The 22,525-nt window shown below is 48.5% G+C and overlaps 1 protein-coding gene across 1 annotated transcript in view; it reads left to right on the forward strand.

The window, feature by feature from the left end:
• Window positions 1-22,525, forward strand: part of TNS1 (tensin 1) — a 190,978-nt gene that overhangs the window by 13,171 nt on the left and 155,282 nt on the right. Inside the window, exon 3 of the mRNA XM_060016138.1 lies at window positions 4,379-4,416. Coding sequence (XP_059872121.1) covers window positions 4,379-4,416 — 38 coding nt within the window. The remainder of the gene's footprint in view (window positions 1-4,378; window positions 4,417-22,525) is intronic.

Below are 22,525 nucleotides of genomic sequence, written 5' to 3' on the forward strand. Positions count from 1 at the left end.
GTAGACGCGAAGTCTGTGTGGGGAGTTTGGTGGGGCAGGAACAGATCTCTTTAGTGGCAGTGGCTGGAGGTAGAGGCAAGACTAGGCCATGTAGGGCCTTATAAGTGTGTTGAGGAGCTAGACAGAGGGTCTAAGCAGGGGTACAGTGTGATCAGTTTGTACTTGAGAATGGCCTGTGACTCTGTGGATTGAAAGGAGAGAAGGCTGGTGGGGAGAGGGGGCCCAGGGAAGGATAACTGGTCTGAACTGGTGCAGTGGTGTGGGAGGAAGGTTGGGATTCAGCAGCCTCTTTGGATGACTAATTGCTTGATAGGGTAAGGAATGGGAAGAAGGAGTTACAGAGAGGAATATGCAGGTACCCAGGGAGCAAGGAAGGACCCAGGGGAGGGCCTCTGGTCTTTGTTCGCAGCATCAGCCTTTGGCCTCTTGCTTTCTGAGGGATCCTGTGCTCTGGTTTCTGTATTAGTTAGCTGTAGCTGCATAACAAATTACTCTAAAACTTAGCAGTTTAAAACAAGTACAGAATTATTCTCTCACATAGTTTCTGTGGGTCAGGGATTCATGAGTGGGGATTCATCCACGTAACTGGGTGGTTCGGACTCTGGGTGTCTCATGAAGTTGCAGTCAAGGTAGCTGGGGCTGTAGTCATCTGAAGGCCTGACAGTGGTGGAAGATACGCTTCCAAGGTGGTTCAGTTGTGCGCCAGTCAACTTTGTGCTGGCTGGTGGCAGGTGTTCATTACATGGCCCTCTGTATTGGGCTGCTTGAGTGTCCTCATGACATGGTAACTGGCTTCCCCTAGACCGAGTGATCCAGGAGACAAAGGCTGAAGCCACCAGTGCCTTTGATGACTTAGCTTCAGAAGTCATATACCATCTTTTCTATAATATCCAGTTGGTATATAAACCAGTTCATTGTGGGAGGGGACTGCAGAAGGGTGAGCATACCAGGAGGCGAGACACACTGGGGGCCGCCTTGGAGGCTGGCTGCCGCAGTTTACCTTTCTGTGACACATTTGAACGTGCCAGTGGTCTGAGAAGTGAGAAGCCAGCTAAACGGCATATTTCAAATTACAGCAGGAGGGATGCAGGTTAGAGAGAAGGAAATACTGCCCTATGGGAGAATACCTGAGACAGGTGACTGAGATTGTAAAGGAGCCTTCCCTGGAGGGGACTCAGGGCAAGAGGGTTTCCCTGGGGTTGGCAGCAGGTGCTTCTGAAAGTGCAAAAGTTCATTTGTGGGGGCTTGACAATGCCTGCGCTGCTTGGAACCTGCCACTTGAATTCAGTTTGCTGAGCTTTTGTCTTTTGAGCTGGGGGCTGGGGGCTGGGGGAGGTCTATTCCTTTGCTCCCCACTCTAGAGCTTTCAAGGACAAGCTCTCTGCATTCCAGCACGTAGGGAGAACTCAGCACATTGTACTGCAGTTGCCCAATGATTTCCCCATCTGCCCTCCATTCAAGGGCATTTATTGAGTGTCTGTCCACTGTGTGACAGGCAGGCCTGCCCTGCAGGCCATTCACTGCCAAGAGTGCCTGCCCGAGAGAGCACTGGAATCGGTCCACATTTTGCTCACCAAGCCACGCGTCCAGGTACAGGGCTGGGTCCTCCTGGAGAACGAGCATCTTCTTGCCATTCCCACAAAGACAGTATAGTCAGTGTCCAGTGGGCTGGTCTGCCCAGAGGTTGGGACTTCTGATTTGCACAGAGGTGCTGTTTGGTGCTGTGCGCTTGGAGCAGACACTGTTCTAGCTGCTGGGGATACAGTGTGAATGAGACAGGCATGTTCCCTGCCGTCATCCGTCTGGTGTGGGGAGATATACTATATGTAAGTGAGCAGGAATTACCCCAGATGAGTTCAGACTGTGAGCTGTGCTAAGAGGATTTTATCAGGGTGCTGCTGAGAAAGAATAATGGGGAGCCTACTGTAATTTGGGTGGTCAGGGAAAGCCTCTTTGAAGAGATGGCTCTCAGTGGATTCTAGAAGTAGAAGAAGGATGTGGCTTGGTGAACAATGGAGAGATGGAGTGAGGGAGAGCTTTCCAGGCAGCCAGAACAGCAAGTGCAAAGGCCCTGAGGTAGGAAAGTTTTGATGCACTCTGTGAACGTCAGGAGTATGAAGTCTGATGCCGAAGAAAGATGGAGTCCTGGCTCTCACGGTGCTCCCAGTGTCTAGAGTGGGGTTGGGAGGCCTGGAGTGAACACTTAGGGGTGCCTTATGGATTGACTATGAGACGCTGTGGGGAGGGTTATGGTTCAGGAAAAGACTGAGTGGGGGGGATGATTAAATGGGGGTGCACATAAACTCCAGGGGAGATCTTCAGGTCAACTCAGCAAACATTTATTAAGCCTCTACTACGTACCAGGCACTGTATCTATCTCTCTCTCTCTCTCTCTCTCTCTCTCTCTCTCTCTCTCTCTCTCTCTCTCTCTCTCTCTCTCTCTCTCTCTCTCTCTCTCTCTCGTGTGTGTGTGTGTGTGTGTGTGTGTGTGTGTGTGTGTTTGTGTGTGTGTGAGAGAGAGAGAGAGAGAGAGAGCCAGGAGGTCCCTTCCTTGAAGGAGCCCACAGTGTAGGAACCAAGATGGTGCAGGAAATGGCACTCTGTGGTGATGCCTTCAAGGAGGAGGGAAGAGTGAGAGAGGCCTCCAGAGGAGGGGCCCAGGCCTTATTCTTGAAGACCTGGCATTTGATTAGTAGAGGAAGAGGAAAAGTCCCTTGGTTTGGAGGCAGTGGCCCAGTGGGGCGCCTGCCTGACTGGAAGGGCCTTCAAAGCTCAGGCCACAGGGCCAGAGGCTTTCTCAATTCCACATTCCTAGGCCAGAAAAGAAGGCGTGGGGGTGGGGCTAGGCAGGCTGCCAGCGTCAGAGTGGAAACACCCTCTGCAGGGGCGTTGCCTGGGGTTGGGGGGGGTGGGGCAGAGGGAGAAGCAGAAAGGCTTGATGGGTGGGTCTGACCTGACGTGGGTGGCTGGGGCGGAGAAGCCCCCGGGCCGTGCGGCTGGTGGGGTCAGGAAAGCCTTGCGCATCACGGGCTGAACCACAGGCTGCGCTGGGGCCAGAACTAGGTGCTGGAGAACAAGGGCTGGCCAAGGTCACACCCCAGACTCCAGCTGGTGTGCCTCCCAGCTTCCCCCCGACCCCTACTCCCACCGACAAAGCAGAAGCCTTCGTGTGGGGTGCCTGGGAGCCTCTTTTGGCGGCTCTGGGCCTTCAGCTGTGCCTCAGTCTCCCTTCTGCGTTCTGCTGGGGATCTGGTTGGCTCGTGGTTGGAAAGGGGTTGGGTAACTGTAGATCCATGAGGCAGGGCAGCCGACTGTGGTCCGGGGCTGTGAGGATTCGCCGTCAGGGTGGCTCCCTGTTCCCTAACCGGCGCCCCTGACCCACCTGCCTCCGCAGCCCAAGTCAGCGCAGGAACTCAGCTCAGGAGACCCCTCACCCATCTTCGGGACCTGGTGACAGGGGCTCACCAAATCCTGGGTGGAGGGCCCTGGGGTTAGGGTGGGCAGGCTGGGACATTCCAGGCTGAGGGAACCCCACAGGAAATTTGATTCCAGCTTCTGGTAGTGGGAGGGCAGAGCAAGTCGTGTGTGTGTGTGTGTGTGTGTGTGTGTGTGTGTGTGTGTGTGCGTGTGTTTCAACACATAAAGTTTGTGAATCTGTGCCCACACGTCTGTGTACAGGCTATACTCCGAGGATCTCCCATGAAATTGTGTGTGCGGCTCCCCCCCCCCCGCCCCGCCCCCAGTCAGAGGTTTCTCCTTGAGCTTGTGAGTGGGTGTGCAAGGCTGGCTATGTGTGCAGGTATGGCTGAGTGTATGGGTGTAAGTGGTTATTGGTGTCTGTGTGTGTGTCTGTGTGTGTGTCTGTGTGTGTGTGTGTGTGTGCGCGCGCGCGCGCGGGCCTCTCCTGGACCATAAATTGGGTCTGTGTGTCTCTCCTGGGGGAAGTGAGTGTGATCGTGGTTCCCGGGTGCCAGCTGCCTGCAGGGCGTGTAAGGGGAGAAGGTCCCCTTATTCCTAGCTCGGCTGACAAGGACCCTGGGTCCGGGCCACCTCTGCACTCTGCAAGGATCCAGCGGCGGAGTCGGTTCCCCTCCTCTCCCCTCGCTCCTCCCAACTTCCCGCGGCCGCCCGAGGGGCTCTGGCAACGTGGTCTAGGCGCCTCCTCGGCCCGCGGGTTCGCAGTCCCGGGCGTTCTCGCCCCTCAGGCCCCGGGGAGCTGCGGCAGCCCCCCGCCCCCTCCTCTCTCCGTCCCTCCTTCCCTCCGTCCCTCCTTCCCTCCCGAGCGCGGATTGCGGGCGGGGGTGGGAGGAGATTTCGCCGGAGTTTCCATTTCATACCTCGCGGCTAAACTTTCTTTCTGTGTCTCGCCCTCTTGCAGTCTGCAGCTTCTCCTGTCATCGGAAATGCCAGGCCAAGGTAAGGGGCTGCGGGCCGCTGGCCCCGCGGGGGGCTTGAGGACGGGACGGGCTAGGGGTCACGGGACTGGAGCGGGGGCGCCGGCGGGCCGGGGGCGGTGCCCTGATCGTCCCCTCCTTCTCTCTTTGTTTATGCAAAGCTTCTGGGCCCCGGAGCTGGCTCAGGTCAAGGTGAAGGCGAGGGCCGGGGGCGGGGGCGGCGAGGGGGGTGGGGGCGCGATGCGCAGGCTCGGCGGCTATTGGGGGTGGCTGGCGGGGATCGAGCTCCTGGAGAAGGGCCTTTGAAGGTATTTCCACCTAGTTCTCAAGGGGAGTGAATGTATGAAGGCGGAGAGGGATGCATTTCAATTCCCCCTTGGGCCGCGCAGAGCTCTAGTTGGCCGGATTTGGCCAGCCTAGAAAAAGGCGGGATAGTGCCACAGGCATAGGACCCCGAGGGCGGAGAAGGGGGTAGGTAGGGGGAGGGGGGTGAGGTGGAAAAAGGTCAGAGGTCAGCGTCGCGCTGGGTCTGGAACCTCCTTGAGCGACTGTCCACTCTCTTCATTGGCGGGATCCCACTTCGGTGCTCAGTTTCCCCATCAGTGTTTCCTGGCTTGTCTTAGTGGGAGAGGAAAACAGGAGGAAAGAAAGACCAGAGGAATTGCTGGGTCCTGGCTGGCCAGGTTGGCTGGTCCCTTGCTGCATCCTCTCATGCTTTTGCAGAAGAGTGATCACCTGGTGGCAGCCTTGGAGTAATGGGGGTGGGGGTGGGGATGACACCAGGATGGATTTTGATGGATGACTTGGGAAGGAAATTGTTCCGTCAGATGCGCTCAGCTTTCTGGAGGTGGAAGTGCTCTGCCTCAACCTTTCATGTGCAGCCAGTCTACGCACTGTCCCCATTATTGTTAATATCCTCCCTGCCCTCTAACCCCTGCCTTTGCTGTTCACACTTAATCTTTCAGGAAGGAGTTCAGTGAATGGAAGGAAGGGGGAGGATGCTTCAAAAAGGAGCTTTGAGGAGTTGAGGCCCAGTGTCTGGTGCATCTCATGCTCTGCTTCTTATTAGCTGGGTGACCTTGGGCAAGTCATGTAACCTCTCTGAGCCTCTGTTTCATTCTCAAGGATATTGGAGTAAGAAAAGGTTATTATGAGGATGAGATGGGATAATGTGTGTGACGTGCCCAGCACAGTGCCTGACACACAATAGGTGCTCAAGAACATAACAGGTAATTGATTATTATCAATTGGTAGCTCTGAGGGCGGAGAGTTACATTGGAGAAAGGTGCTGATGGAGTAGGCCTCTCTGAGGGGATCCACTTCCTCCTGGGTGACCTTGCTCAAGCAGAGTACACAGCCTTGCTGTGGGGTAGGGGAGGGGTCTCTCCATCTGGAAACTCCAGGTTGGAGGGCTGTCCCGGCAGGCGTGCAAAAGGCCTGGCTTGTTTCTGCCACCTGGACAGTTTCTGCCCCTTCTGTTGTCTTCTGCTTTTCTGACAACCTCAGCCTTTTCTTCTCTGGGTGGGAAGTGAGTTTCTGCCTCTCCCTGCATCTCCCACCTTGTTCTCTTCATCCAGAGCAGAGTTTTTCCACCTTTAACCCCAGAACCTTCCGGTGTTCTTGCTCCTCCCCAATCAACCCCCCCCTTCCTGCACCTGTTTCTCTTAATAACAATGGACATTTGTACAGTGCTGTAGGCCTTAGAAAACACTTCAGTGCGTTATCTGATTTTATTCTTTTAATTCTACCAGAGCATAAAACAGGCCTAAAGATCTCGTTGTTTTACAGATAAACCGAGGCACCCAAAGGTTGATTGACTTTCCCAATGTCTCACAGTATAATTCCTCACCCATTTCTGTCCCTGGGCCTTTGCGCTTCCTTCTAAAATGTCCCTCTTGCCTAGGGGCAGACATTCCTTGATGCTTACCTGCCTTTCCCCCTTTGCCTTCCATCTCTTGCAGTAGTGGATAGAGTCAGAGAGGATAGGTGATGAATGTCCAGTGAAGGCCTGAGTAGGGTGAAAGGGGGCCCAGAGAGGCTGAGAGGTGCGACAGAAGATGGCTCCTTGCTGTACAGCTGCCTCCTGTGTGGACGCAGAGAGATGACAAAGATGGCTTCTGGGAGGCGTACTCTGCTTGGCAGTTCTCACATACGCTGGGGGCTCAGAATACACCAGGCTGCAGCAGCCCTGCTCTGCCCAGCCAATGAGGCTAACCCGGAGGGGAGAGGTGGCGTGGCAGGGCAGTGGCCAGACAGACAAATGGGGCTTTTTATAGGATTTTCCTCTATAGGAAACGGTACCCACTGGGGGTGTGAGCTCCACCCACCTGGCAAGTCTCTCCCCTAAAACTACAGATCTTGCTAATGCCCTGCCTTTTCCTCCTGCCGGGAAAGGGTGATGTGAGCCCCAGACCACACAGCAGAGCTCTGTACCCTGGATTTTATAACCAGATCAACTTGGAGATCATCTCATCCATCCCCCTGCCTCTAGAAGGGATTCATTAAACCAATGTTTTTTGAGCTCTTTCCGTATGCCAGACACTGTTGTAGGTGAACAAGACAGAGAAGGCCTCTGCCCTCATGGGACTGACATTCTCACAGGGGAGACGGACCATAAGTAGGCAAACAAGTTATGAGGGCATCGAGCTAGAGCGGGGGTTAGAGAATGATTAGGCTGAGTGGCCCAGGACAACTCCTCCAAGGAAGTATTGTGTGCGAGGAGACTCCAGTGATGTTACATGATGATTTGAGAGATGGAAAGAGCCAGTGCACCCGAGGTGAGGTGAGCTTGTCACGCTTGGAAGAAGGCCGTGTGGCTGGAGAGGAGTGAGCACTGGCGGGTCCTAAGCGTGAGGCATGATCTGATCTCCACTTGGAGAAGGCCACTCTGACCTTGAGCAGGCAGAAGTGTAGGAGCGGGCAGGTGGGTCAGGAGGCAGCTGATGTCCAGGTGAGAGACGCTGGCGGCTTAGTCCATGGCGCTTGCCAGAAAGATGGTGAGAAGGGACCAGGCCTGGGATGCATTCTGGGGTAGAGCCCAGAGCCTGGCTGTGGATGGGATGGGATGTTGGGTGTGAGAGTGAGAATGGGCTCAAGGATAACTCCCACGTTTTTGGCCAGAGTCACCGGGTACACGTGGTTCTGTTTACTGAGGTAGATGAAGAGTGTGGGAAATTTCTGGGGAAGAGGGTGCCAGGACTTCTGCTTTGCTTGGTCTCTTATTTCACAGTTCTTTTCCCACACACTGGGGATTTCTTGCTGGTATTGATCCTCTCCTGTCCTCTCAAATTCAGCTCGCTCTGGCCACCCCTCTGGTAAGTGGCTGGTTCTAGATGTCTAAACATGCCTCCTTCTAGACTGTTGCTGCCTCATGAACCCATGGCTCTGAGAGGGGCTCTATGATTTATACGCTACAATATGATGTAACAAACTACTCCCAAATTTAGTAACTTAAAGCAGCAACACACAGTTTCTGTGCATCAGAAATTTGGGAGTGGCTTAGCTGGCCGGTTCTGGGCTGGGGTCTCTCGTGGGGTGGCAGTCAGGATGTCAGGTGGGGCTAATGTCATCTGAAGGCCTGACGGGCTGGGGGATCTCCTTCTAAGATGGTTCATTCACGTGGCTAGCAAGTTGGGGCTGGCTTTTGGCGGGAGGTGTCAGTTTCTTGACACACAGCCATCTCCATAGGACTGCTTGAGTGTCCTCATAACATGGCGCCTGGCTGCCTCCAAGTGAGTGATTCAAGAAAGAGCGAGGCAGAAGCCCCATGGCTTTTATAGCCTGGCCTTGGAAGACAAACAGTATTTCTACAATATGCTGTTCGTCACCCAAGTCAGCCCCATTGAGTGTGGGAGGGGCCTATAAAGACATGAATACCTGGAGGCGAGAATCACTGGGACCATTTGGAGGCTGACGACCACAGAGTTCCAGGGAGAGAGCAAAACTGATCGACCACAGAGTTCCAGGGAGAGAGCAAAACTGATCGGGCTCTCGGGAGGTCTCGAGAGCGGTGGGAAGGGCAGGGGCATGGGAATCAGACGTACCTGGGTTTGAACTCTACCCTGCTGCCTTCCAGCTGTGTGAGCTGGGTTATAGAGGATTAAATGCACATTGACACGTAGTAGGCATCTTCTTTCTTGGAACCATAGGTGAAACTAGAAAGGAGCCCAGATATTCTGTGCCTCGTTCTTTGCCACTTGGACCTGCTTGAGAGAAAATGCTCAGTGCTGGTAGAGGAGGGCCCTTAGTGCTCAGCTCAGAGCAGATGTTAAATACATGTTCATTGCACTTGGGACTGTTGAGAGGTACGTTGCGCCCTCGGCTTCTAGAACAGGGCCTGGCCTGTAGTAGAGGTTCCAGTGAAGAAGTAAAGGAGTGGAATAAAGGAATGTTGAGAAACAAGAAGTTCCTATATAGGGAGAGGCTGAGGGGGTGGATGAGAGCAGGAAAGAAGGAGCAGAAAAACCATTTAAAAATTCTCCTTCAAAAAGTTCTCCTACCTCCTAACACAAAGATGCTCCATATAGGGAATTCCCTGGCAGTTCAGTGGTTAGGACTCGGCGCTTTCACTGCCGTGCGCCCGGGTTCAATCCCTGGTCAAGGAACTAAGATCCCCAAAGCCGCATGGTGTGGCCAAAAAAAAGAAAAAAAAAGATGCTCCCAAATAATAAATATAGGCGTTTACACTGTCTAGTTGGGGTGTAACTCACATACCGCCAAGTATACAAATTGATAGATTTGTACATATATATGAACCAGGTCAAGATCTAGAACATTTCCGGCACTCCAGAAGCAGCCTTTTTGCTCCCCTCCAACCAATATCCCCCAAAGGTAATTGCTAGTCTTACTTATACCATCAGAGATTAGTTTTGCCTGTTTATGAACTTCATATAAATTGAATCATGCAGTATGTTTACTTTTGTGTCTGGCTCATTTCACTTAGCGTTATCTCTGGGAGGCTCATCTGTGTTCTGGTGGGTTGCGGGGTTCCTTCTTTTTTTATTGCTGTGTTGTATTCCAGTATGTGAATAAACCCCAATTTATTTATCTATTCCACTGATGATTGCCATTTGGGTTATCTCCAGTTTGGGGCTACTGTGAGCAGACTGGCTGTGAACATTTAATCACCTGTGTCTACACTGAACTTTGTAATACACAAAACATTTTCCCTGACCTTCTCAGTCCTGGGAGGTGGGCAGGGCTCCTGGGAGTCCCATTTTAGAGACCCAATGTTGAGACCCAGGGACGGTAACCAACTTGGCTAAGGGCACCTTAGTGCCAGTGGCTTTCTGGCACTGCCCTGGGATAAATGGTGGGGAGCAGGTGAGAAGGGAGGTGAGTCTGAGAGCAAGCCGGAGAAACAGAGACAAATAGAGAGAAGGGGCTGGTACAGGCACTGGCAACTCAGCGTAGTTCATGGGAGCCCCACTCTCCAGCTGTCCCCCTAAATCTCTTGAAGGGAGCAAATTCTAAGCCTCCCTTAGTCCCCACCCTTAAGTCTCATAGGGGTCTTTATCTGTCCCCAATTGTTTCTCCTATTGAGGATTTAAAATGAATGGGCCAGGATTTGTCTTCCACTTTTATTTGAGCATGTGCACAGTGTGTATATACACAGCAGATTTTCTTCTGTTTTGCTTTTCTCCTCGCTTGCCTGCTATAGGGTTCTACAACCTCCAGATACATCTTATTCATTTGTGTATTTATTTATTATTTTAAAGGAGACTTTACATTTTAGGCTGGCTTTCGATTTACAGAAAATTTGCAAAGATAATACAGAGAGTTCCTGCGCAGCCCACACCCAGTTTCCCCTCATCCTGATACGTGTCTGAGAAACCCTTTTTTCACTCCTGACTTGCCCCCTTGTTTGAAATAGCAGTCCCAGCTGACAAGGGCGGCTCCTTCCAGCAAAATGCTAGCTGTCTATTCCATGTCAGATAAGAGTTAGATGAAAGGACCAGGTAGATGCAGGGCAGGCAGATTGCCCAGGCCCACACCTCAGCCTCCGGGCAGCCCCTTGTCACCTCGCTTCCTTTAGTTCTCCTGCCCTCTTCCCAGCCCTGGCGCCTCCCTGCCCTCAGCACCGGGAGGGGGGAGGGGTGAGGGGGGGTGAAGGGGGGAGGCTGCAGCAATGAGTTGGTCTCCTCCCCTGTACCAGAGGGGTTTAAATCCCATCCTTTAAGCTTGAAAGGAAAGGAAATCCCATAATTAACCCCCATCTTTCAGTCACATTATACATCACTCTCCCACTCTCTCATAAACACACCTGCAGCCTCCCTTCACAATTGTGTTGGAGGCCTGTTGTATTCTCCTGCTACCAGGATAGCAGGGTAGTGGGAGGAGGTTCATGGCTCCAAGACCCATCCGTTGCTCTGAGCCCAGTGGAGTGCTTAAGTTCTTTGGCCTTGGAGACAGACTGTTGAGTTTAAATGCTGACTACAATAATAACTGGCTGCGTGACCCTGGGCAAGGTACTTAACCTCTCTGAGCCCCAGTTTCCTCATCTGTAACACAAGGATTATAGTAGTACCTATTTTGTAGGGCTCTATGATAACCCAGCTAAAATGCCAAGCTCAAAATTAAGTGGTCAAAGTGTTGCTAATATTTATCATTTTGTATTCCTCCTACCTTCTTCTAACTCAGAAAAAGAGGGGAGATGGGAATTCCCTGGCGGTCCAGTGGTTAGGACTCCACGCTTCCACTGCAGGGGGCATGGGTTCAATCCCTGGCTGGGGAACTTAGATCCCACATGCCATGCTGGGCCACACGGTGCCGCCAAAAACCCCCAAAACAAAACAAAACAAAACATGGTGGGGAAAAATCTGAACTGAGAGACCAGCCAAGCTTGCTAAGGGCACTGGTGTCAAGCAAGATGATGCTTGCATGTGTTTTGCTTCTCTTCTCCCTCTCCACTATCAAGGAAGAATGAGGAAACAGATGGAGGTGAATATAATGTGTCTTTTGCTGTTTGCTTGCCTCAGGGCACCTGAGATCTGTAGCAGTGGTTCCAGACCTTGTCTGTGCATTAGAATCACTAGGGTGCTTTAAAGATAATGATGCCTGGGTCCCCCTCCCCAGGGATTCTGATCTAATTGGTTTGGGGCATGACCTGGGCATTGGGATTTTTGAAAGTGGCAACCATAGGTGGGAGTGTAAAATGGCACAACCGTTCTGGAAAGCAGTTTGACCATTCCTTATACAGTTAAACATACACTTGCCTTATGACCCAGCAATTCTGCTCCAAGGTATCTACCCAAGAGAAATGGAAACATGTCCGCTGAAAGGCTTGCCCATAAATTCATACCAGCTTTATTCACAATAGCTATGAATTCACAATTCACAAACTGGAAAAACCCAGATAGTCAACAGCAGGTGAAAGGACAAACTGTGTCATAAAGGTCCAGTGGAATACTACGTGGTGATAAAAACGAATGAACTATTGTTACGCACAGCATCGTGGATGAATCTCAAAAACACTGTGCTTAGTGAAAGCAGCCAGACACAAAAGAGTACATACTAGATGGTTATATTTTTATGAAATTCTTGACAAGGCAAAACTCTCCCGACAGAAAGCAGATTAGTACTTTCCTGCAGCTGGGGGATGGTGGGAAGATTGACTGCAGAAGAGTGTGAGGGAACTTTTTGGGTGATACAGATGTTCTTTATCTTGATTGTGGTGGTGGTTACCCAGAGTATGGGTTTGTCAAACTCACTGAACTATATTCTTTTTTTTTTTTTTTTTTTTTTGGCGGTACGCGGACCTCTCACTGTCGTGGCCTCTCCCGTTGCGGAGCACAGGCTCCGGACGCGCAGGCTCAGCGGCCATGGCTCACGGGCCCAGCTGCTCCGCGGCATGTGGGATCTTCCCGGACCAGGACACGAACCCGTGTCCCCTGCATCGGCAGGCGGACCCTCAACCACTGCGCCACCGGGGAAGCCCACTGAACTATATTCTTAAAAGGAAGGGATGCATTTATTGTATATGAATTATATGTCCATAAAGTTGATTTAAATAAAAGCTTCCCAGGTGAGTCTCCTTTGCAGCCAAATTTGAGAACCGCTGGTCTGCAGCTTCTGAAGACCCACCTCTGTCCTTGCTGTCTTGGTCAGCACCCAGCACAGTGCCAAGTGTGTAATAGTGCTTTCTGTGGTCAAGGGCCTCTCTTACTCTTTTTTAAAAAATAACAACTTTCTTGAGATGTAATTCACATACCATACAATTCACCCATTTAAAGCATACATTTCTTTTTTAAAAAAATTTACTTATTTTTGGTTGTGCCACGTCTTAGTTGCAGCTGGCAGGCTCCTTAGTTGTGGCATGGAAACTCTTAGTTGCTGCATGCATGTGGGGATCTAGTTCCCTGACCAGGGATTGAACCGGCTCCCCTGCATTGGGAGGCGAATTCTTAACCACTGCACCACCAAGGTAAAGCATACATTTCAGTGGTTTTTTGGTTCAATGTTGTGCAACCATCACCACAGTCAATGTTAGAGCATTTTATCACCTCAAAAAGAAACTCCATACACTAAAAAAAAATTATTTTATTAAGTTTAGTTGATTTACAATGTTTTGTTTATTTCTGCTGTACAGCAAAGTGATTCAGTTATACATTTATATACATTCTTTTTCATATTCTTTTCCATTATGATTTATCACAGGATATTGAGGATAGTTCCCTATGCTATACAGTAGGACCTTGTTGTTTATCCATTCTATATATAACAATTTGCATCTGCTAACCCCAAACTCCCAGTCCATCCCTCCCCAGCCCTCTCTCCCCTTTGGCAACCACAGCTGGGTTCTCTATGTCTGTGAGTCTTTCTGTTTCGTAGATAAGTTCATTTGTGTCATACTTTAGATTCCACATATAAGTGATATCATATGGTATTTGTCTTTCTCTTTCTGACTTACTTCATTTAGTATGATAATCTCTAGGTCCATCCGTGTTGCTGCAACTAGCATGATTTCGTTCTTTTTTACGGTTGAGTAGTATACCACATCTTCTTTACCCGTTCATCTGTCGATGGACATTTAGGTTGTTTCCATGTCTTGGCTATGGTGAATAGTGCTGCTATGGACATGGGGGTGCATGGATCTTTCTGAATTAGAGTTTTGTCCGAATATATGCTGAGGAGTTGGGTTGCTGGATCATGTGGCAACTGTATTTTTAGTTTTTTGAGGAGCCGCCATACTGTTTTCCATGGTGGCTGCACCAACTTACATTCCCACCAACAGTGTAGGAAGGTTCCCTTTTCTCCACACCCTCTCCAGCATTTAAGAAACCTCATACAGTTTAACTGTCCCTCCTCAATCCCTCTGCTTCCCGCACCCCGGCCCCAGCCCTAAGCAACACGAATCTGCTTTCTGTCTCTATGTATTTCTCTATTCTGGAGACGTCACATAAATGGAACAATAGAATGTATGTTCTTCAGGGCTGGCTTCTTTCACTTAGCATAATGTTTTCAAGGTACATCCTTTGTATGGCCTAATAATATTCTATTGTGTGGGTATACCACACTTTGTTTATCCATTTATCCGTTGATGGACATTTGGGTTGTTTCCACCTTTTGGTTATTGTGCATAATACTGCCGTGAGTATTCATGAACAAGTTTTCATGTGGACATATGTTTTCACTTCTCTTGTATCTATCTATCTATCTATCAATCTATCTATCTATCTATCTATCTGTACCTATGTGTGGAATTATGGGGTCCTGTTGTAACTCTGTATTTAACTTTTTGAGGAACTGTCAGCCTGTTTTCCAAAGTAGCTTGTATTAGTTTTCTAGGTCTGCTGCAGCAAAGTAGCACAAACTGACTTCACAGAAACTTATTGTCCCACAGTTCTGGAGGCTAAAAGTCCAAAATCAAGGTGTTGGCAGGAGCACGTTCCTCTGAAAGCTGTAGGGGGAACCGCACCTTGCCTCTTCTAAGATTTGAGTGGTTTGCCGGCAATCTTTGCTGTTTCTTGGATTATAGATACTTCACTTTAATCTTTTATCTTCACATGGTATTTTCTGTGTGTGTCTTCTTATCATCTTTCCTCTGTATCTATCTGTCTCTGTGTCAAATTTTTATAAGGACACCAGTCATATTGGATTAAGGCCCACCATGATAATCACATTTTAACTTGATTTCCTCCATAAAGACCCTTCTTCCATATAAGGTCACATTCTGAGGTACTGGGACTTCAACGTATCTTTTTTTGGGGAACACGATTCAACTTACAACGTAGCTGCATCATTTTGTATTCTCACCAGCAATGTATGAAGATTCTGATTTCTGTACATCCCCATCAATACTTATTTGACTTTTTGATTATGGCCATCCTGGTAGATACGAAGTGATATCTCATGGTGGCTTTGATTTGATTTCCCTGGTGACTAATGATGTTGAGTATCTTTTCACGTGCTTATTAGTCATGTGTATATCTTTTTTGGAGGAATGTCTATTCAGATTCTTTGCCTATTTAAAAAATTAGGTTATTGGGCTTCCCTGGTGGCACAGTGGTTGAGAGTCCGCCTGCCGATGCAGGGGACACGGGTTCGTGCCCCGGTCCGGGAGGATCCCACGTGCCACGGAGCGGCTGGGCCCGTGAGCCATGGCTGCTGGGCCTGCGCGTCCGGAGCCTGTGCTCCGCAATGGGAGAGGCCACAGCAGTGAGAGGCCCGCGTATCGCAAAAAAAAAAAAAAAAAAAATTAGGTTATTTGCCTTTTTATTGTTGGGTTATAAGAGTTCTTCATATGTTCAGGATACAAGTCCCTTATCAGATATGTGATTTGAGGCGTTTTTTCCCTGTCCTGTGGGTTGTCTTTTTACTTAGCAGCACACAAGTTTTAAACTTTGATTCAGTCCAATTTATCTAATTTTTTTCTGTTATGGCATATGTGCTTTTGGTGTCATAGCTAAAGTCAAATACAAAGTCATGTTTATCCCTATGTTTTCTTCTGAGTTTTATAGTTTTGGCTGTTACCATTAGATCTTTCATCCACTTTGAGTTAGTATTTATATATGGTATGAGGTAAGGGCCCAACTGCATTCTTTTTCATGTGCCTATCCAGTTGTCCCAGAAATTTGTTGAAAAGACTACTCTTTCCTCACTGAAAACTCTTGGCAACCTTGTCAAAGATCAGTTAACCATAGATGTGAAGGTTTATTGCTGGACTCTTAATTGTATTCCATTGAGAATGGAATAAGGGTATGTCTGTCCTTACACCAGTACCGCAGTATTTTGATTACTACTGTTTTATAGTAAGTTTTGAAATTCGAAGTGTGAATCTTCCAACTTTATTCTTCTTTTTCAAGATTGGCCTATTTTGGATCCTTTGAGTTTCCATTTGAATTTTAGGATCAACCTATCCCTTTCTACAAAGCAGCTAACTGAAATTCTAATAGGGATTAAATTGAATCTGTAGAACGGTTTGGGGAGTATTGCCATCTTAACAATGTTGAGTCTTCTGATCCATGAGCATGGCATATCTTTCCATTAATTTAGATCTTCTTTAAATTCTTTTCATACTGCTTTGTAGTTTTCAGAGTATAAGTTTTACACTTTTGGGAGGCTAAATTTATTCCTAAATATTTCATTCTTTTTGTTGCTATTTTAAATGGAATTGTTTTCTTAATTTCATTTTCAGATTGTTCATTGCCAGTGTCTAGAAATACAATTGATTTTTTTTAACATCTTTATTGGAGTATAATTGCTTTACCATGTTGTGTTAGTTTCTGCTGTATAACAAAGTGAATCAGCTATATGCATGCGTATATCCCCATACAATTGATTTTTGTATATTGAAGATTTATCCTGCAACCTTCATGAACTCATTTGTTAATTCCAATAGTTTTAAAATGAATTCTGTAGGATTTTCTGTATACAAGATCATCTCATCTGTGAATGGAGATCGTTTTACTTCTTCCTTTCCAAACTGAAAGCCTTTTATTTCATTTTTTTGCCGACTCATCCTGGCTAGAACCTCCTAGAACTAGAAATGACAAGAGCAGAAATCCTCACCTTGTCCTTGATCTTAGGGGAAAGCATGCAGTCTTTAACCATTACGCATGATGTTAGCTGTGGGTTTTTCATAGATGCCCTTTATTACATTAAGAACTTTTCCTTCTATTTCTAGTTTGTTGAGTGTTTTTTTTTTTAAATAATATTTATTTATTTATTTAGGTTGCGCCGGGTCTTAGTTGCAGCACGCATTATCTTTAGTTGTGGCATGAGGGCTTCTTAGTTGTAGCACGTGGGCTTCTTAGATGCAGCGTGCAGGCTCTTAGTTGCGGCATGCAGGCAGGATCTAGTTCTCCGACCAGGAATTGAACCCAGGCCCCCTGCGTTGGGAGCATGGAGTCTTACCCACTGGACCACCAGGGAAGTCCCTGTTGAATGTTTTCTAAATCAGGGTTTTGTCACATCTTTTTCTGCATCTGTTGAAATGATCGTGGTGCTTTTGTTTTTTTATTCTATTGATATGGTATATTGCAGTAGTTGAGTTTCAGCTGTTGAAACAACCTTGCATACCCGGGCTAGATCCCATTTGGTCATGATGTATAATTCTTACTATTATATGTTGCTGGACTTGGTTTCTAGTATTTTGTTGCATCTCTGTTCATAAGAAATATTGGTCTTTAGTTTTCTTTTTCTTGTAATGTCTTTGTCTGGTTTTGATATCGAGGTAACAGTGGCCTCATAGAATGAGTGTTTGCTCCTCTTCCACTTTGTAAGTGTTTGTGAAGAGTTGATATTGATTATTCTTTAAATGTTTGGTAGAATTCACATGTGACGTCATCTGGGCCTGGGCTTTTCTCTCTGTGTAGTGTTTTGATTGCTAATTCAGTTTCTTTATTTGTTATATGTTTATTCAGATTTTCTATTTCTTCTTGAGTCAGTTTTGGTACAATGTGTCTTTCTAGGAATTTGTCCATCTCACCCTAGCTATCTAATTTATTGCCCTACAGTTGTTCATAGTGTTCCTTCATAATTTTTATTTCTGTAAGGTCGGTAGTAATATCCCCTCTTTCATTTCTGATTCAAGTAATTTACGTGGTCTCTCTTTTTTTCCTGGTCGGTCTGCTAAAGGCTTATCAACTTTGTTTACCTTTTCAAAGAACCTATTTTCTCTCTGACTCGCAGGGGGTTTCATTATAATCACTTTGTTTATAGCCACTGTTTATTGAGTATCCTCTGCATGGTGGCTACTCGGACACTCATCTCATTGAATCCTTGAAAAACCACCCATGAAGCGGATATAATGGGCCACACTCTCAAATGAGAAAACTGAGGTGTGAAGTGTTTGCACCAGTCATGAAACTAGCAGGCAGCTCAGATCTGAGCATCTGGCTCCGAAGCCTGATGACTTTTCATTACTTCCTTTTCCACTTTTCAGCCTCTACTCTCTGCTGCTGAGGCTCGTTTTCTGAATTCTAAGGAGAAGAGCCATGGGTCACCATTCCCCGGCATCACCTGTCAGTGGGCCTCAGCCTTGCCCGGCGAGCCCAGTAAGCATATTCCTGCCACCCTCAACTTTGGTTCGGTGGGGCTTGGCTTGGGCCCAGGGATCTGCATTACTGTCTAACGCCCCCAGTGATTCTGATGCTGGGGTCCCTCGATAGCACCTGACTAACGTGTGTTTGCCCCTGGAGACCCCATTTCAACTCCACTGGGCACAGGGCCCTACGAAGCCACTGGTTCCTCCGGCTTCTGCTTCCCTGGCAGTGGGGGTCAAGGATGAGGTAGGTCTTGGGTGGGAAGCCATTTTATCTCCACTTTATAAAATATTTTGAGAAGTTGTAATAATCCTCCCTTCCCCTCAGTCTTCCTAGAGTCGTCTCTCAGAGTGTGGGGCCTTCAGGGGTTACTGAGTAGACTTGGAGTGTGTCATAAGCAGTCAGTGCACACGTGCGTGCACACCCACACCCACACCCACACCCACACCCACCTAAGGCTGGGAGAGAAAGTGACACTGAGCTGCGACTGGCTTCTCATTTTCCTGGAATGTGGCTCCCAAAAGGTCATATTTTTCAGCGTTTCTGACTCTGGGGCTGTGTAAACATCGCACGGGGGTTTGCTGCTTCTGAGAGACTGCAGGAGTTAGGAAGGGGAGGGTGGGAAGCCAGAGCAGGGAGAGAAAGGCAAATGGGAGCTGGAGAATTAGAGCCAGAGAAGGAGACAGGAGGGGGAAATCCTGGGGTCCCGCTGAAACAGGACACATGGTGAAATGTGCAGGAGGGAACAAAGGCCAGCAGTTTCCTGCTAAGAAACAGCGAGCGTGAGGGATCTGGTGAGGGCCAGGGTCTGCGGTGCAGGGAGAGGGCAGATTAGAAGTTCTGTCAGTGGCATGGGAAGGGAGGGGACTCCTGAACCCCTGGCCCATGCCAGCCTCCCTGGCTGCTTCTGGCTTTTAGCTTGAGGGTCTGCAGTGTCCACTGGAACTGGCTGAGCAGGGAGAGCGAGGGAGAGATGGGCTTCCCCTCCTGGGGCGTCTGCCTTTGCTTGAGAGAAGCTGCTGGTCCTGAGGGAAGGCGCTGAGTTGCCTCCTGAAGACCCGGCCTTCTCTCCTGCTTGGCTCTCCCTGGGGACCAAGACTCAGTCTTGACCTTCTGAGCCTTCCAAGCCACTGGCCCCAAACCAGTGCCGGAGCCTGGCTGTCCTGGTGGAGTTGGAGCCCCTCTGGCCTTGGGCTCAGGTGGATCTTGATTCTGCCGTTTACATGAGCTGCGTTATAGCGGCCAAATCATTCCACCTATGAAACTGGTCTCCTCATCGGTATAAAAACGCTGCCACTGATATGTCTCAGCCACCTTGCAAAGTTGGTTTGAGGATTAGAGGAAACGTAGGTAAAATCCTGTGGGCTCTTTCTCAGTAGATGATAACTCTTATTCTATTATTCTGAGACCCAAGGATAACAGACGGCTAAGTGTCCCAGAAACCCACTAGCCAGCAGGCCTGGCCAACTCCAGAAGAATGACCATGGCCCACATTCCATTACCCTCCCCGCACATTGATTTCCTCACCTGTGCTCACCTCTTGGCCTCCTGCTGTCACCTGCTGGCCCCACGTCCTCCTTTCTGCTCTGCCCCGCCCAGGACCTACGAGGCCTCTGCTCCCTCTCTCTGAGGGTTTTGGCCCCTGGCTGATGAATGACTTGGCCAATTGTTGGCAGCAGGCAGCAGGCAGGTCGGGTGGGATGTTAGCGGGGGGCCATTAGGAGGAGATGGAATTGTGTGTCCTGGGGCACAGTGAAGTACAGAGCGAGTCACACATTAACCGCCTGGCCTGTTTCCACCGGCTGGGCCTGGGCACCCAAGCGAGGGTGTCCAGGTGTCTGGGTTCAAACCAGGTTCTGTTCAAGGAAGCAGGGAAGGAAGTTCACTTGTGGGTCATATGTGATTGGAGGAGCAGCAGAAAAGCTCCAGTGCCCTTTCCTGCACTCCGAAAATCACACTGGCTTGAATTCCACCATTAGTCTCTGGCTTACAAAGATCCTCTATGCCTGCACGGACAGGATCATTTAATCTAATCCTCACAACAGCACTAAAAGATAGGCATTAATATAATCCCTCAGGGCACAGAGGGGGAAACAGGCTGAGGTGGTTGAGCAGTGTGCTCACACAGCCAGGAAGGTGGTAGAACGGGGACCCAGGCGTTGAACCCAGACTCAGGGAGAGGCTCCAGGAGAGAGTCTGACCTGGAGGTGGTGTGGTGAGAATCCCGAGCCCGCTTCTGACTTTCCTTCTTCAATGCTCACTAACTTTGTAAGCTGTTTAGTCTGTTTGTGACTTGGGTTCCTGATCTCTAAAAGTCATAAAAATAGTCCCTGCCTCCTAAGATTATTGTGAGAACTAAATGAGTGAATGCATGCTTAGAGTAATAGATAAATACCAGCAATTATTATCATGGCTCCCCTGTGAATGGGGTCCTAGGACAGAGGCTGCAGTCAGGTTGTGTGGAGGAAGTTCTGCTTTACTAAGCTTGCTTGGACCTCTAGGGAAGACAGTTGGAATGGTCCCCCCTGGATTGGGCTGTCTGGTGAGATGGTGAGCTCTCAGCAGCCATCTTGCATTGTGGGGAGGAGGTTGGACTGAGGGCAGTGAAGGTCTCTTTTGTGCTAAGACTTGGGAGCTTGGGAGTCAGAGCTGGATTGGTTTCCTGCTTTCCTTGCTTATAACTGAATGACCTTGGACCGTTTTCTTTTCTTTCTTTCTTTCTTTTTTTTACATTTTATTTATTTTTTGGCTGCACCATGTGTTAGTTGCGGCACGCGGGATCTTTGTTGAGCCATGTGGGATCTCTCACTGCAGTGCGCGGGCTTCTCTCTAGTGGTGGCATGTGGGTTTTCTCTTCTCTAGTTGTGGCACGCCGGCTCCAGGGTGCGTGGGCTCTGTAGCTTGTGGCACGTGGCCTCTCTAGTTGAGGTGCGAGAGCTCAGTAGTTGTGGCCCGCAGGCTTGGTTGCCCCATGGCATGTGGGATCTTAGTTGCCTGACTAGGGATCGAACCTGCGTCCCCTGCATTGGCAGGCGGATTCTTTACCACTGGACCACCAGGGAAGTCCCCCTTGGACGGTTTCTGAAGTGCCCCGATTCTCAGTTTCTCATCTATAAACTGGGGTTATGAAGACCTTCCTGCAGGGTTGTGGTGAAGATTAAATTAGCTAGATGTGGAGAGTGCTTTTCAGCTGCTGGTGCACAGTAGCCAGAGGTTTGTGACAGCTGTGGTTGTGGTGGTGGCATCGTGGTTATTATCATTAGACGCCAAGTGTGGCTCTCTCCAGGTGATGATCCCAGAGCTGGAATACCCGTGTGTTCCACCTCGGCCAGGTCTGTTTGCTTTGCTCCCTGAGCAGTCTTCCTTCTTCCTCCTCTGCCCCCTTAGTTTGAGCATCTCTCATCTGATTCTCAGGAGTCTGGGGACCTTCTCAGGTTCAATCCGTCTTCCCTTCCAAGGACTTAATTTTTTAACAGTCCTCTGCTCTCATTCTGACCCCTAATCTGTGTCTTCTTCAGGACCCACTTAAATTTTTTTAAAATTTTGAGATGATTTTAAACTTCCAGAAGATTTGCAAAAATGGTACAAAGAGTACCACTATACCCTTTTCTCATTTTTTGTGAATGTTGACATCTTCTGGAACTGTTGCATGATTATCGAAACTAGGAAATTAACATTGATCTGACGCTATTAACTAATCTACAGATCTTAGTAGCATTTGGCCAGTGTTTCCGTTACTACCTCTTTTCAGATCCAGGATCCAGTTTCAGATCCCACTTTGCATATATCTCTCACATCTCCTTAGACCCTTCCAAGCTGGGACAATTCCTCAGTCTTGTTTTGTTTCCTTTGACTTTGGCACTTCTGAAGAGTACTGCTTAGTTATTTTGCAGAATGTCCCTCAATTTTGGTTTACTTGATTTTCCATTTCCATCATTCCTTCTACATTTATTAATTGGAATTCTACTGTAAAGAACTGTACCTTATCCCCCATTTATTTATTCAATTATTTATTTATGTCTCTATGGAACCTGGATATCCACTTTACTTTATAGGTTATAATCCAATGCTATCATTATTTTTCTTGGATCAAATTGACCCAGCTCTGGCCATTGGGAGTTCCTTTAAGTTGGTAGGACCCCTAGTTTTTGACCTCTCTTATTTACTCCCTGTAGCAGTTAGGGTTCTCCAGAGAAATAGAATCAATGGGATATTTATATGAAGAGAATTATTTTAGGGAATGGGCTCACACAGTTGTGAGGACTGGCAAGTCTGAAATCTATAGAGCAGGCTGGCAGACACCTCAGGTACGAGTTGGTGTTGCAGCCTTGAGGCAGAATTCCTTCTCCAAGAAACCAGTTTTTGCTCTTCAACTGATTGGATGAGGCCCATCCGTATTATCGAGAGTAATCTTGATTTCAGGTCAGTTGACTGTAGATATTAACCTATCTACCGAACACCTTCACACACGCCTGGATCGGTATTCGATTAAATCACCAGGTGTTCTAATCTAGCCAATGTGACGCACAAAGCTATCACACCCACTCATTCTATAGGAAGCATGAGAGTCATTTGGCTTTTCATATGTCAACATGGGTGGGTGGATGGAGGATACAGGCCCCCCGCCTCAGGCTGGTTTGGGATGGA

This window comes from Delphinus delphis, chromosome 7 (assembly GCF_949987515.2).
Source record: "Delphinus delphis chromosome 7, mDelDel1.2, whole genome shotgun sequence".
NCBI classification, from domain to species: Eukaryota; Metazoa; Chordata; class Mammalia; order Artiodactyla; family Delphinidae; genus Delphinus; species Delphinus delphis.